The sequence below is a fragment of the Leptidea sinapis genome, chromosome 1, assembly GCF_905404315.1.
Source record: "Leptidea sinapis chromosome 1, ilLepSina1.1, whole genome shotgun sequence".
Lineage (NCBI taxonomy): Eukaryota > Metazoa > Arthropoda > Insecta > Lepidoptera > Pieridae > Leptidea > Leptidea sinapis.
Genome location: NC_066265.1, coordinates 9,139,219 through 9,152,457, shown reverse-complemented (window position 1 = coordinate 9,152,457; position 13,239 = coordinate 9,139,219). Strand labels below are relative to the sequence as shown.

The following is a 13,239-nucleotide window of genomic DNA, read 5'->3' as shown; positions in this document are numbered from 1 at the left end:
TTAACGACTCTTCGTAGGCTATAGCATCAATAGCGACACCTCCTAACTTACTTTTTAATAAACATTTAAATGAGGGTTCACTTAAAAGTTGTATAATATTCTCTACTTCTCTAATATAATAGTTTAATAACTTTGGGTTCCCATCATACCGTGGTAATAAATCGGCAAGGAACTTAAAATCCTTATCACATTCACTGAAAGACATTGCGTTTCGGATTACACTATTGTTCTAATACTCGGTAATTATCACCTAGATACACCTTTCTTGTTACTAAGTAAGTATAACCCGTTATTTAGCGATATTAGCTGTACGCACCGTTCTTTAACTTTATAATAAAATATATATAGTACTAGGACAATAGATATAGCAGGATACTTGAATAGCGAGAGTACTCACCAAATCAGCATCTGTATCTGCTGTCGAGTCTTGCCCAGCGCGTGAATTACCAATGTTCCGGGTTTTCGTGCGCGTTGATTATGATGTCCCAACGACCGACGAGGTTCATTAACTCTTGCGGTTTAGCGGCTCGAAAACCACAGCTATTTTACACTCGGAAGATTTTATACCAACGTTAAAAAGAAGCTACCGCGAGACTACTCGACTGCGCCAGTTATGTATCGGGCGTCGGAAATTAAGTTTTTATTAAGCACTATATTTAATGTTACTCTAAAATAAATTGGAACAAGACTGATTAAACAATATCATAATTAAACTAAAGAAATCTAAAAGACAATGAGTGCTCGATCAGCACTACGTCGGGTACGGGGTGGCAACGTATGCAGGTTTAGCCGTGTTGGGCCTGCGTAACTACCGACGTATCAATTTTGCTATCGAACGCGGAAATGCTGCAAATATTCTTCGTTGGTTGGTTGGTTATACTAAAATAAATAAGAAGTTGTTTTTGGACATACTTAGCAATCTCCCAATGAATCGGAAGTGGATATGTTATTTGGCCTCCTCCTCCTAAGGAACGTACCTATGGCCGCAGATGACACGAACGAAGTTGCTGGTGGCGAGAATCCTGAATCACGTAGTCTCTCAGCCTGACATGGATGTTACACAACTGGGTCTCCTGGACGAGTTATACCTCTTGATGAAGTATCTGCAGTACGAACAGCCGATCTACTCGGCGTTTGGGGTTTTTTTGCTAGACAAACCTTTTATCTTAACTGTAAGTTTAACAAAATCAACATCTATGAGTACAATTTATTAGTAATGCAGTGGTATTGTATAGAATTTTTGAAACATTGGTTTGGAATATTTTATATATATACTTACTCTAAATGAGATTTGTTTTTAACAAAAAATATTTAGAATTAGTTTTCATGCCACGTAATGGAATAATCCTTATATATTGTGTGAGTTTTTAAAAAGTGGTTGTGTCAGTAGTTATTAGATGTAAAAAGTAATCATCATTTGTGCCAAAACTTTTAATTTTAACTTTCATTTACACTCCGTATATCAAACTTTATTTATAACACTTGTATTGTTTTTTGCAGATACTTGGAAGCTTAATCACCTACTTCGTCTTCTTTCTCAAATAATGGATTCTGTTTATTTACAAAGATTATATTATGTATTGGGTTATATCTACATTTACCTTAAGAATCTTACATAGTAGAAATGTTCCATATTTCATCAGTTTTACAGTTTAATACGAAATCTAACGTCTTCTTTACATAAATCATACAAACTATAGGCTGATTATTATTGCAGGTGTGTGCACATTTTAGGTATTTACTGTTGCTTTTATTCTTTGTAAACAATTGTTTTTGGATTTGAAGCACAAAAGTTGTTTTATTTATGTACTGTGACAATTATATCTATCTGACTCTACCACACAGAACTTTGGTAATATAAGGTTTAGAATTTAGGATCAATTATTAATTATCATAATAAAATAACCCAATTGTTTCATAAAGCTACAAAGATACAAAAAAAATTATGTAGATTGAATAGGAACAGCTTACTTGAATTATAAATAGATTTAACGGTATAGTAAAAATAACTTAAAAATATGGTAAAAACTATTTCACCTGTTCAGGTGGTTTGTACTAAATATTTTTTCATGCCAGCAAAAAATTAAAATTCTCTGTGCTTATCGGAAATTTTTTACTGATGTATTGAAATATACACTGTTAAAAAACCCTGTACGATAATTGACACGGATATGAAGTAGAATGCGGAGTCACCACTAAAAATAAAATCAAAACCTCTTCTTTAGATAAAAAGAAAACCTACAGTAAAAAGAAAATTTCATGTCAAATGGTTTCAAAAATCTTTAGAACCCCTGGCTTATTTATTCTACCAGTAAACTAAGATCAACGCCCTGAACTCAGTTCAATGGCGTAGAGCTAACGTCGCCAGAGATCACTAACCCGGTTAAGTGATCATCGCCGCCCACATTCTCTTGCAACACCAGAGGTATCACAGGAAGGTGCGCTTCTTTTGAAGGTACCCATGTCTTATCGTCCCGGAAACACCGCAAAAGGAAGCTCATTCCACCAGCTTTGTAGTACGTGGAAGAAAGCTGCTTGAAAACCACTTGAAAGTCGAGTTAGTAATTCTTTTGTGGGGCGATGTTAAAATATGCTTTTACAGCATCATCCCAGATAATGTTTAAAACTAATGATTTACGAAATGCAAAATAATTGTTAAAATAATAAAGACGTGTAATATTCCTTATGTGGTAACGGTTACTATAACATAAATAACTTTTATAACGATACGACAGATGTTAACAATTACCCATAAATATTTAGTGGCGATAACATGAGCTTTGCTTACTTCTTCTCGTTAACGTTAACTAACAGTGTGTAGTAGGAAAACGACGTTTTGATAATCTGAAAAAGAAAATATAATATTTGTAGGATCTACTCTACAGTTGGTATCTGTATGATTATGATGAGGATGGATGGAGCCAAAACCTGAGAGTTGAACAAGACATACCATCATTTACGGTGGTTGCGTTTGGCTCGGACGGTTGGCTCAGTTGATAAGAGTAAACCCGAGAGGCGAGGGTTCCAGTCCCTCATCGTCCATAAATTTTGGTGCAAATTAAATTTGTACATTTAATCCCAGTAGTGAGGAATATCACTTAAAAATAGCAAACAGTTTGGAAATGAAGATACTTTAGGAGCATCTTAACCCTATTTCGACTCATGGCAGCTGTTGCATAGTTCTGTCCCATAATTTTATCTTTTCTCCAATTATGAGATACCCTGGGATGTCTAACCAGAGCCTTGTCCAGTCCCTTGAGAACTAACGAGAACCTCACATTGCATCGGTCAGACTTGTCAAAATTAGCAATGTCAGTGACAACTCATCAGTTATGGGCGATACTCATTTATCAATATCTTTAACTTAGTCGGATCGATTATGATATTACGGAATAATAAAAAAAAAAAACATGTTACTTATTATACAAGTTATAAAATATAGTAGAAACAGTAACATCATAAAAAAACCGACTTCAAAAACTGAAAAGAATCAAATAACCAAAAATTTAATTTAATACACCTCTTATGCAAATCTTTACCATTAATATTAATAAGATACTATTATTTATATGTGCTGCCTATTGATAGGTTTAAAGTCAATGCCAAACCCTAAACAAAATATAACTTAATATTATAAACAGCTTACCTACTGTAATTATTTAGATTGTCTGGCCCCGCGTGTCTGTCCGCGTGGGTTGTTTTAATCTAGACGAAGCTATCCCGCTCAAAGTCACACGTGGCAAGAGGTACCTTTATAACATTTGGCTTGGCACCAACTTCAAAGCTATCAATATATAGCACATACAAATAATAGTATTTTATTAATATTAAAGGTAAAGGTTTGCATATGAGGTGTTTTAAATTAATTTTTTAGTTATTTGATACTTTTCAGTTTTTGAAGTCGGTTTTTTTAATAGTAGTTTTTTTTATTTTTCACTTTTTAGTGCTACCTAATAATAATATTTATTCAACCTGAATGAAAACTACAATAAAAAGCCGTACACAGAAAACAATTATGTCATCCAGGTATACGAAAATTTTGATATAAATGTTCATAAAATGAATACTACGGGGCCAAACTATGTAAAATTTTTATGGGACCAAATGGCATCTATTTCGCATCAAACAAAAGAATAATTACGTAAATCGGATAATGAATCTCAGAGTAATCGGTGTACATACATAAAAAATAATACCGATCGAACTGATAACCTCCTCCTTTTTGAAGTCGGTTAATAATAAAGACTATTTACTCTTATTATGTATTAATTTTGTACAAACACTTCTTATTAAGTCTAAAGAATTAGGAGGTAACATACCTACATACCCTCACACATACAAACTTCCATATGGGCCAACACACTACCCTCCTTTCAATAGTCGGATAAAACACAAAAGTGTAGAGTGCTGTACGAATGTCAAATCTCAACATATAATACTCATACTCATTACTAGTTTACATGTGCTAATGACAGAGCGAGATAACTTTATGCGTCTACAAAAGAAAGGGACCTAAATAAATCACGAATGCGAGCATTTTTCATATTTTATTCTTGGGTAAAAAATTATTCAAATGATAGAACAATGGTTTATCTTGGAAATGTAATACCATCCTTCGGACACTAGACATTGTACACTTTCCACACCATCTCACTCAACGATACCGCATTATAACGGTAACACGGACAATGTTGTGACTGTGACCCTCGACGGTAGACTGAGAAACGTAGAGGTGCGGAACCAGCTATTATGTCGTGTCACTGCCAAACCTATGGTAAAGCATATCCCAGTAGCGCGTTGTCTTTAGGTAGCATTTTCTGTGCTAGTATCCAAATTTTGTCATACCAGTACGAAGGTGTGTAAGTCAATGGGCAGGAAGCCTCCAGCTCGAATAAGCAGCGGTCTCCGATGCGACAGCAGCAAGTTGAGCAGCAGTCTGCGAGACGCCAAGTCCATGCTGGGCCACTCGCTCTGGTATGCAGCTACAGTCACACGCCCAGCCTTACAACAACACCGTTTCGGGTATTAAAAGTAGGATGACGGAGATTTCATTATCATACCTACTTGATATAAATTAATTTAATACTAATATTTACACGTCATAATGAACAATCATGGTGTGGCTTAGGAACACCACGTATCATCCATGATTTTGTTTTGAGTTTGCAACGCAGAGCTGTTATCCTCTGCTCTGTGAAGAGCTTTGACGTCGCTTTATTATGTGTCTTCTGCCGCATTTATCACGGGGAGTGTTCCAGAGAGCAGTTTGACCTGATTCCTGCCGCCGAATTAAATGTTACCACAACATGCCACAAATTTGGATATATTTTTTTTGACCTGTACCTCGTTTGTCCTCCTTTTCCATAAGAAAAACCTCCCGACCATGTGCATGAGATTTGGATTATTTCCTATTGATTCATGATTGATTCTTGCAATGACTAGAGTGGAAAATTGTTAGGGTTCGTCGTTGTCTCCCGCCCATATTTATGGATAGTTTAGCTTGTCCCGAGTGGTAGCATTTGAGCAACAGCGCAGCTTGAAGATGCCCGGTAAAGAAGTTCAATGGGTAACTATTTTAAGATTTTCCTGATTGCTTTAAGCTGCTGATTAGCTTCCCCTGGATCGCCGTAGGGTTCTGAACCTACTAAGGGTGGGAATCTCCTTATTCAGATAGCTGGTCAGTGAGATGCCCTGTTATCGTATCTTATATGCATACTTTTAAGGTTATCTTTAGTTACGACTACTAATTCCCATTATTTATCCTACATAATAATGTTATTACTTGGGAATTTTTAATTATTTTGTGTTATAGTTATTACAATTTTTTTCATGTCACTATCGACAGATTATCGTGGAAATCACCTTTTGGTTAAGGTTAGGGTTGACCCTGCGTTTCAAACGGTGAAATGGTTCGAGCTTGATACTGGGGTATTGTTGTAGCAACACTGCGAAAATTAGAATTTATAAGTAACAAAAAGAATTTATGCGGATGGCCATTTGTCATTGAACATGAATTTCAAAAATGTCTACCAGTTATGCCTACAAATTAACAGCGCATTTACCCATTTTTGTGATGATGTTTCACATCGCGATCTCGCGTCATACTGGCAATGCAATATAAAGAGGCTATTGGGCTCAGTAAGTGGCTAGAGTACTAAGGCCGTTCGGGGTAAACAAGAAGTACCTGTACAGCGAGCTGGTTACCGAAATAGCAGTACACGTATATATCCAGCGCTACGGCGGCCAAGTACTCCACGGTCACCATGTCGAATTTCTATAAATCAAATATCACATTTCTTATTTATATTTTAAAGCTACCTATCAGGCTGATTGACTATGTATCCATAACATTACAGTAACGTATAGTCCACATACATAAACATTTGAATAATATGCGAGTATACTACAAGTAGACCTTACGTACATATGGTAACGTGTCTATATAGTAGATTCCTCTGGTGTTGCAAGAGAATGTGGGCGGCGGTGACCACTAATATCAGGTGATCCGAACCCGGGTTAGTCTTCGTCTTCCAATAAAAGATATGAGTCTTTTGCGGACGTCCGTTAAACTTCCGGCTTCACTACGAGATCGGTTCAATGGTACCTAGTATTAGCATTCATTTTAAATCAATAATATGACACAGTTGCGTCATCAGCTCCTATTAGCTGCTACAGCATTGGAAATACACATAAATCTACCAATCTGCTACTTACTATGAAGGTTTACAATAAAAAAAAAAGGGAGACGTGGTTAAATCCAATCAGAATATTATCTTATATTACACTCCGAATCGTGAAAAAAGTAACTCTTTTCTCTTATCTAATCTAATTGCTTAAATGTGGTTGGCAGCCTTACAAATAAAGGAGAATATGATAATATCAAACTGGCAAAGTGGTCAATGTTAACGCCTGATTGAATACGAAAACAAATTTAATTGGCTTTATCTTAATTAAACGTTATTATAACATTGTGTTCTAGCCACTTCCTAACAGTATTAAAACCAGATTGAGCAGCATCAAAGACTTCATTTATCATCGGAGACAAAGAGAGCAGTATCAACAACGAAGAAAATTATTTCATTCTGAGTGATTTTTAGGTTAGCGAGGTCATTTTTGTATATATGAGAAATAAGGTTGGACCTAAAATGCCACTCTGTGGAACTCCATGTGTAACTAGAACTTCAGTGCTAGTAAAGTTTCCCACATGAACACTCTGATGGCGATGAGTAAGATAGCTTTAAAACAGTTTCAGCTAGGTGCCTCTGATTCCTAGTTTGGTCAAAAGTACTTTTAAGTGCTTGTAAAGGAGATTGTGTCAAAGGCCTTATCTACATCTATGAAGGTGGTTAGGTATTTCTCTTGAATGTTAGTTACTTGAAGGTCGTGAAGTCCACCTACTTGATTGCTTATAAGATTAAGATAATGGAGAGAGCCTAGGACTAATTAATAGTTTTGTAGTTAAAACAATATACAACTTTTCATAACGCCTTTCAGACTTGGTAGGTATCCGTAATCCCAAGACCTCCACTGTATGAATTTAATATATGTTGAAATAATACATAGTTTTAAATGTAATAGTCGTAATTTATTTCAATTCCAATAATTTGAAAAGGCATAATACGTATTATAACGCTATCTCTAGTGTGATATCAGTAACGTTTTACATCTTGATTGAAGGTGTTAGTATACTTTTGAATCGTAGTAAAACAACTGTGTAAAAAGAACATTGATGATACCAACTACTACTTTACTGCTCCTCCCAACAAACAGCATCAAGTGCAACGTGGTTTCAAGAATCGAGGGGCGGTTGAGAACGTCTCGGACAGCACCTTCACGTACGGCGGTTGCAAGCAAAGAGGGGGTGTAGGGGCAAATATCCAGCGACCTCACATACGTCACGCTATTGTCACTAAGCGCTACAGATTTGCTACCGGTTTCAACAGTAGCGATAGATGGCACCTTAGCATATCTGGTCTTCGAAGTTGAAATTTACTGGCACTTATGAAACAATATACAATGCAAAGACCGAAAAATATGGTTCAGTAGTCGATGTATAGAGACAGCTCAGCACCCTCTTACCAGGCTAGCAGAATAGAGCAGCGTGCACAGGTACAGCGTGACCTGAACCACTCTCAGCGCCAGCAGCGGTGACACGAACCTCTCCAACCGCTCCTTGAACTCCTGCACTACTTGCCCCATACGCACACACTGCACAAGAGCCAACGTAGTGTGTGTGTCATACGCTTTGCTATATATATCTGCTGGCACAACCAAACTATTATCGTTCACAACTTCAGAATGAGATTTTCCCCTAATATTAAGATAATCGTATTCCAAAAGCTGATAAGGGCCAATGATTATAGATTTAACTCTCAAGCTTATTCAGTATATCTATTGTGCTCATTGTACTCTTCTCTTTAAGACATAAGTACATACATCGCGGGATTTGAATGCAGAGTTTAGGAATGCGATAGTGGTGTGACCTAATTATAATTGATGACCATAATCATGAGTGTGTCGATAATTTTAAGTTTACCATTTTACACTAGGATAAAAATATTATGAAAACATTTTTCGTGTTTGGTGGTGAAGAAATACTCATTTTTTTTAACGGAACCTGATGGACTCGCATTTAAATTGAAATAAAAGAAACAGCACGGGGTCGCAACTGTAGTAGTAACGCGATAACACGGTAAGCGTACAATAACTTACAAGGACGGCACAGCACTACAGTGCAGGCGCGCGAGGCGAGGCGTGCGGACATCGGGGGGAGATCTCCCGCTCTTTACCTCAGGTAATAGTCTAGTCCCGCATCGTTCATAAATTTTGGTTACAAATGTAATTTGTATAAGTAGTTAAAACTCAGTAGCCCAATTAGGTACTTAATTTCAATAGCTTCGACGACTTTCAAGCCCACATACAATCAACCAAACGTAATTACTGCAAAACACTTACCAAAATCAGTTTTCCGCTCATTAGTTATTTTGATCTGAAAAACATAAAGGCTTATAAATAATTATCAATATTAAAAGCGTACGAAAGGATTCCTAAGCCTAAGAGCTTTTTCTTTATAGTTAAAAATTCGTCAAATAATTACATAATTACATAATTTTGTTAATTTAAAGATTAATTAATTATGATTAATTTAATTATTATGTCCTACGAAAAATACGAGACTTCATCCTTTTTAAATTTGGTTATGCTGTTATTCGGACAGATTTTCACTTAACACTTTATTTTTGCGTGTAATTTGTAGGAGTCGTATTCAAAGCGCAATCAAAACACAACTGAAAGAAAACTCTGCCTAATAGATCCGTAGGCAGAGTTTTGCTTCAGACAATTTTTGAGCGTGATTCTGAGTCTAGTTGTTTTGTACGTCAGTATGTTTTTACTTAAGAAATGTATGAAATGAAAAAAAAAATCAATTATCAAACCTTTTTATCATAATGATGTACAGACGGTTTCATTTCGGATTTGTTGTAGAGGTAGTTATGTCGCTCATCATCCTCCACATTGTATCCTTGTGATTTGATTGTATCGTAATCGACTCCGTTAAGCAGTAAACCAGTGTACCTTGCATTGCGTAGAGAACAACATAGCAGCTCTAGTTGACCACAGAGCAGTATTGAATTTGACGCAAATAATACTCCTAAAAGTTAAATGAACAATTCTAATATCACTTATTTCTTTAAAGAATATTCGCTATCGCTTAAGCAGATCGCTGATCCGTCATTTGGATGTCACAGCTGTATTATTTCGTGGTCTGCATGTGGTGTGCTTGAATTGATATCTCATTACCAGATAATAAGTTTTTACATGATTGTGAAACTGAAGTGGTATTGAGCAGGGCACATATGGCTTGACGGACATGTGGCCGATGAGGCAGTCCTCGAATTCAGTGGCGACCGCGTACCGGAAGATGCAGTGTTGGTTGGCGGGCAAAAGAGGGACCGATGATCTGGTCAAGATCGCCAGGATAGGTTGGATGAGGGCAGCGCAGAACCCATCGTTGTGGAGATCTTCCAGCTGATGATGATTATGAAGTTTATGCAAGTCCTTCCTTTAGAAATAAGATATCCTTATAGAAATAAGGTTGAAAATATGTTCTGGGTGGGATCCCATAATACTGTAATAGGTACCTACCCAGCTGACCGAGGGCCAGAGCGACGAACAACTGCACCACGCACTGACGAATGAATATAAGAGCGATGATTGCTGCGTGCTCAACATCTTTGTACATCCACGGGTACAGAGGGATGTCGAAGAACACTGCAAAATAATAACAAGTTGGTGGCCTGAAAAGAACGGGTACAAGAAACTCAGCGAGTCTCTTTTTTCTCATGTTGTTATTATAAATGTATTAATTAAATAGCCTGAGGGCAGTCGTTCCATTACCAAGGTACTACATGCAAGGTACACCGAACGTTTTGTATATTTTCTGGGATCTTGTTGTAAAAACCGTACGATTGGCAGTGAAGAATTTTTCCTTGGAAAAAACCTGCGTGCTTCTATTGATAACTGGCCTCAACGTTTAAAGGACTGTATTGCAGCCAATGGAGATCACTTCGAAGAAGCTTTTTATATTTTAAATTGTTTCATATTTATGTTAAACTAACATGCTGTAAAAGTAATAAATATTATTTTCAATAAAACGTTTTTCATTGTTTCAATATTAATGGCAAACTAGGTATATATTAAAGTAGATTCTTATATTGCGATCATAACCAATCTACCATCTACAGCGGTTAGAAAGAGCAAAGATTCAATTTATTCTTTTTGAGCTAAACTTGGAAAAATTTATATACAAACGGATCTCACAGTAACCAACAACCGGCAGCAGTACATACACCGCAACACTGAAGAGCGTGCAAGCCGTGTACAAGTAACCAAAGTTCCTCGCAGTCTCTAAGCTCCCTCTCATCGTGGTGTTGGTGAGCCCGCACGCCGACGACCATTTGAAGTTCCTCTCCATGTACTCTATCAACTGGTACAGCTCCTTCTTGAACACAGCGAAGTAGACCACGATCGCCAAGGAAGCCACCACCGGCAGACCGTCAGCTATATTATCTAAGTTTGACATAACGTCTGTCCATTCAGCGTGTAGGTGGACTACCAGCGATATGGTTAGGTTCATCAACGTGAACAGAACAAAACCTAAGTATAAATTGTTCGCCAATATTTGGTACTCCGTTGTGGGTCTTTCGAACCAATCCCAACATGCAACAATCTTAAACGGCAGCACAATATAGTGCGTATAACTTTTGCCAATAGACTTTAGTTCACCTGTCATGATAGGAGGTAATACATTACTATAACATCTTTAATATCGGCTGAAGCGAAGGCGAAGCTAATTACAAATTATTTATTTATAACTATTGCTTCAAAGTTTCGATTCAATTGAAACGATTCAGCTACGTTGAGTTAACATTTTAGGGTCAAGTAGGCACACAAATGGATGAACGGAATACTATTTATAAAACGATACAAAAAAATATATCTCCACTGTCAAGGGATACTTGAAAATAACAAAAAATAACGCCGGATATGAATAAACACATACAAGGAAACTTTAGAATACTTTTTAATTATTGCCCATACAAAATGTTATTTGCAATTGAACCATATTTGGAGGTCTGTTAGAGTATTTTTTCCAAAATTGTACGTTACAAATAAGCACAGTATGGACTTTTGCCTTCTTTCCTGGTCGGTTCTATAGGAAATATTTTACAATGGACCACTCTCGTATAGACCAGTAAATCCCTAAAATAAATGACTTTCTTAATGAAAGCACAGATTGGGAAGGAAACGACCGCCCTCAGGCTATTAAACAATATTTTTTATTGTAATTCTTTGAAAAAAAAAAAAACAATTCGTGTAGGAAAGTCCACTTACCTACTTTAGCAAACTCTCAAATTTTAAATGAAGTATGATCATCAATAAAAAAAATTACAGCATAAAAAAATATTTTAAAGTTATAATATAAATCAACTCTTCGAATATCTACAATTTATAATATCAATTCAATTAATTTGATGTAAATCATAATTAATCCTTCCGTTAGTTTGCTATTAACCGACAATTAGGTGGAAACTTAATTGTAGAAGTTGCTACTTAACTTTAAAAACTTTATTGAGAGTTTCAATTTTGTTTTCACTTAAATTAAATTTTGATTTGGCTGAGTTCTTGAAAGTGATAATAATAGTGAAAAAAAAATTATGAGAGTGACTCATCAAAAGAAATAAGTTTCTTTTTAATTTAAAAGACATTCTGTAGTATGAATAAAAAATATCATCTCAGATAACACAAGATATGTGAACCCTAAAAGTTGTCTTTCGTTGTTTTCTATTTTCGTCTTCTTTTTAATGGCAATGAGATCGTTTTGTTTTCGCATTTCCACGCACACGTCACCCCAATAGCAACACTGTCACCGATGAACGGCCGTACCCAATATTCAGTCTATCTCTTGCTTGAGATAAAAATCGTAAGTATCGTTGACTTTTCTGTCCCAATAAACTTATCGACGGTAACTCACCTTATCCGTACACGCTGTCTGTCAATGGGACGACATATAGCTTACCAGCGACAGAAGTATGTATGGAAATTGCAATTCACGCGTCCCAATATAATTCGATAAGAATGACTTATACTCGGGTATATTGAGACAGCTTCAGATTAGTGACAGCTAATTACTGACAGTAGAAGGTAGTAATTTATCTCTATCTGTAGATAGTATATTGGGAACGGCCGTAATTTATTTAAATTAGCATTTTCATAACGATTGCTACATTGAGATATACAGTCTCAAATACCTGATCCAATAAAAGCTATTTGTTCAAAGCCCTAAAGTAATTCTTATTTAATTTTTGTGCATTTTAACATAGCACCCCAACTTAACCCAGGCGCTGTATAATAATGTGCTGAATCTAGACCATATTATAACTGTAAACATAAAGCTCGGAAATTTATAAAATACATATTTTGTTTAAAGTGAAACGTTGACTTTAAGATATAAATCTGAATTATCTAACTTAAAATCTTCATCAGAAATATATGTGTGTCGGTAAATGTATTGTAAAATTTATCACGACCATGGAGTGCTGAAAGTTTTAAGCAATCAAAGCAAAGTGTGGTGTGATAAATTCAAATGGATAAATTATTTTTTTCTAAGACGTAAAAAATCATTATTATTTGGAAAATTCAGTCTTAAAGTTTGATATTGTTCTTCCTTCAAATATTTGA

At 36.0% G+C, this 13,239-nt stretch overlaps 1 protein-coding gene across 1 annotated transcript in view; it reads right to left on the bottom strand.

The window, feature by feature from the left end:
* Positions 1 to 2,750: 2,750 nt before the first annotated feature.
* LOC126971262 (putative odorant receptor 71a) overlaps positions 2,751 to 13,239 on the bottom strand; it is a 54,742-nt gene continuing 44,253 nt past the window's right edge. The window contains exons 2-8 of the mRNA XM_050817503.1: positions 10,144 to 10,269; positions 9,435 to 9,649; positions 8,956 to 8,989; positions 8,080 to 8,258; positions 6,185 to 6,274; positions 4,846 to 5,001; positions 2,751 to 2,844 (exon numbers count right to left, since the gene is read on the bottom strand). Coding sequence (XP_050673460.1) covers positions 2,785 to 2,844; positions 4,846 to 5,001; positions 6,185 to 6,274; positions 8,080 to 8,258; positions 8,956 to 8,989; positions 9,435 to 9,649; positions 10,144 to 10,240 — 831 coding nt within the window. The 5' untranslated portion in view covers positions 10,241 to 10,269 and the 3' untranslated portion in view covers positions 2,751 to 2,784. The remainder of the gene's footprint in view (positions 2,845 to 4,845; positions 5,002 to 6,184; positions 6,275 to 8,079; positions 8,259 to 8,955; positions 8,990 to 9,434; positions 9,650 to 10,143; positions 10,270 to 13,239) is intronic.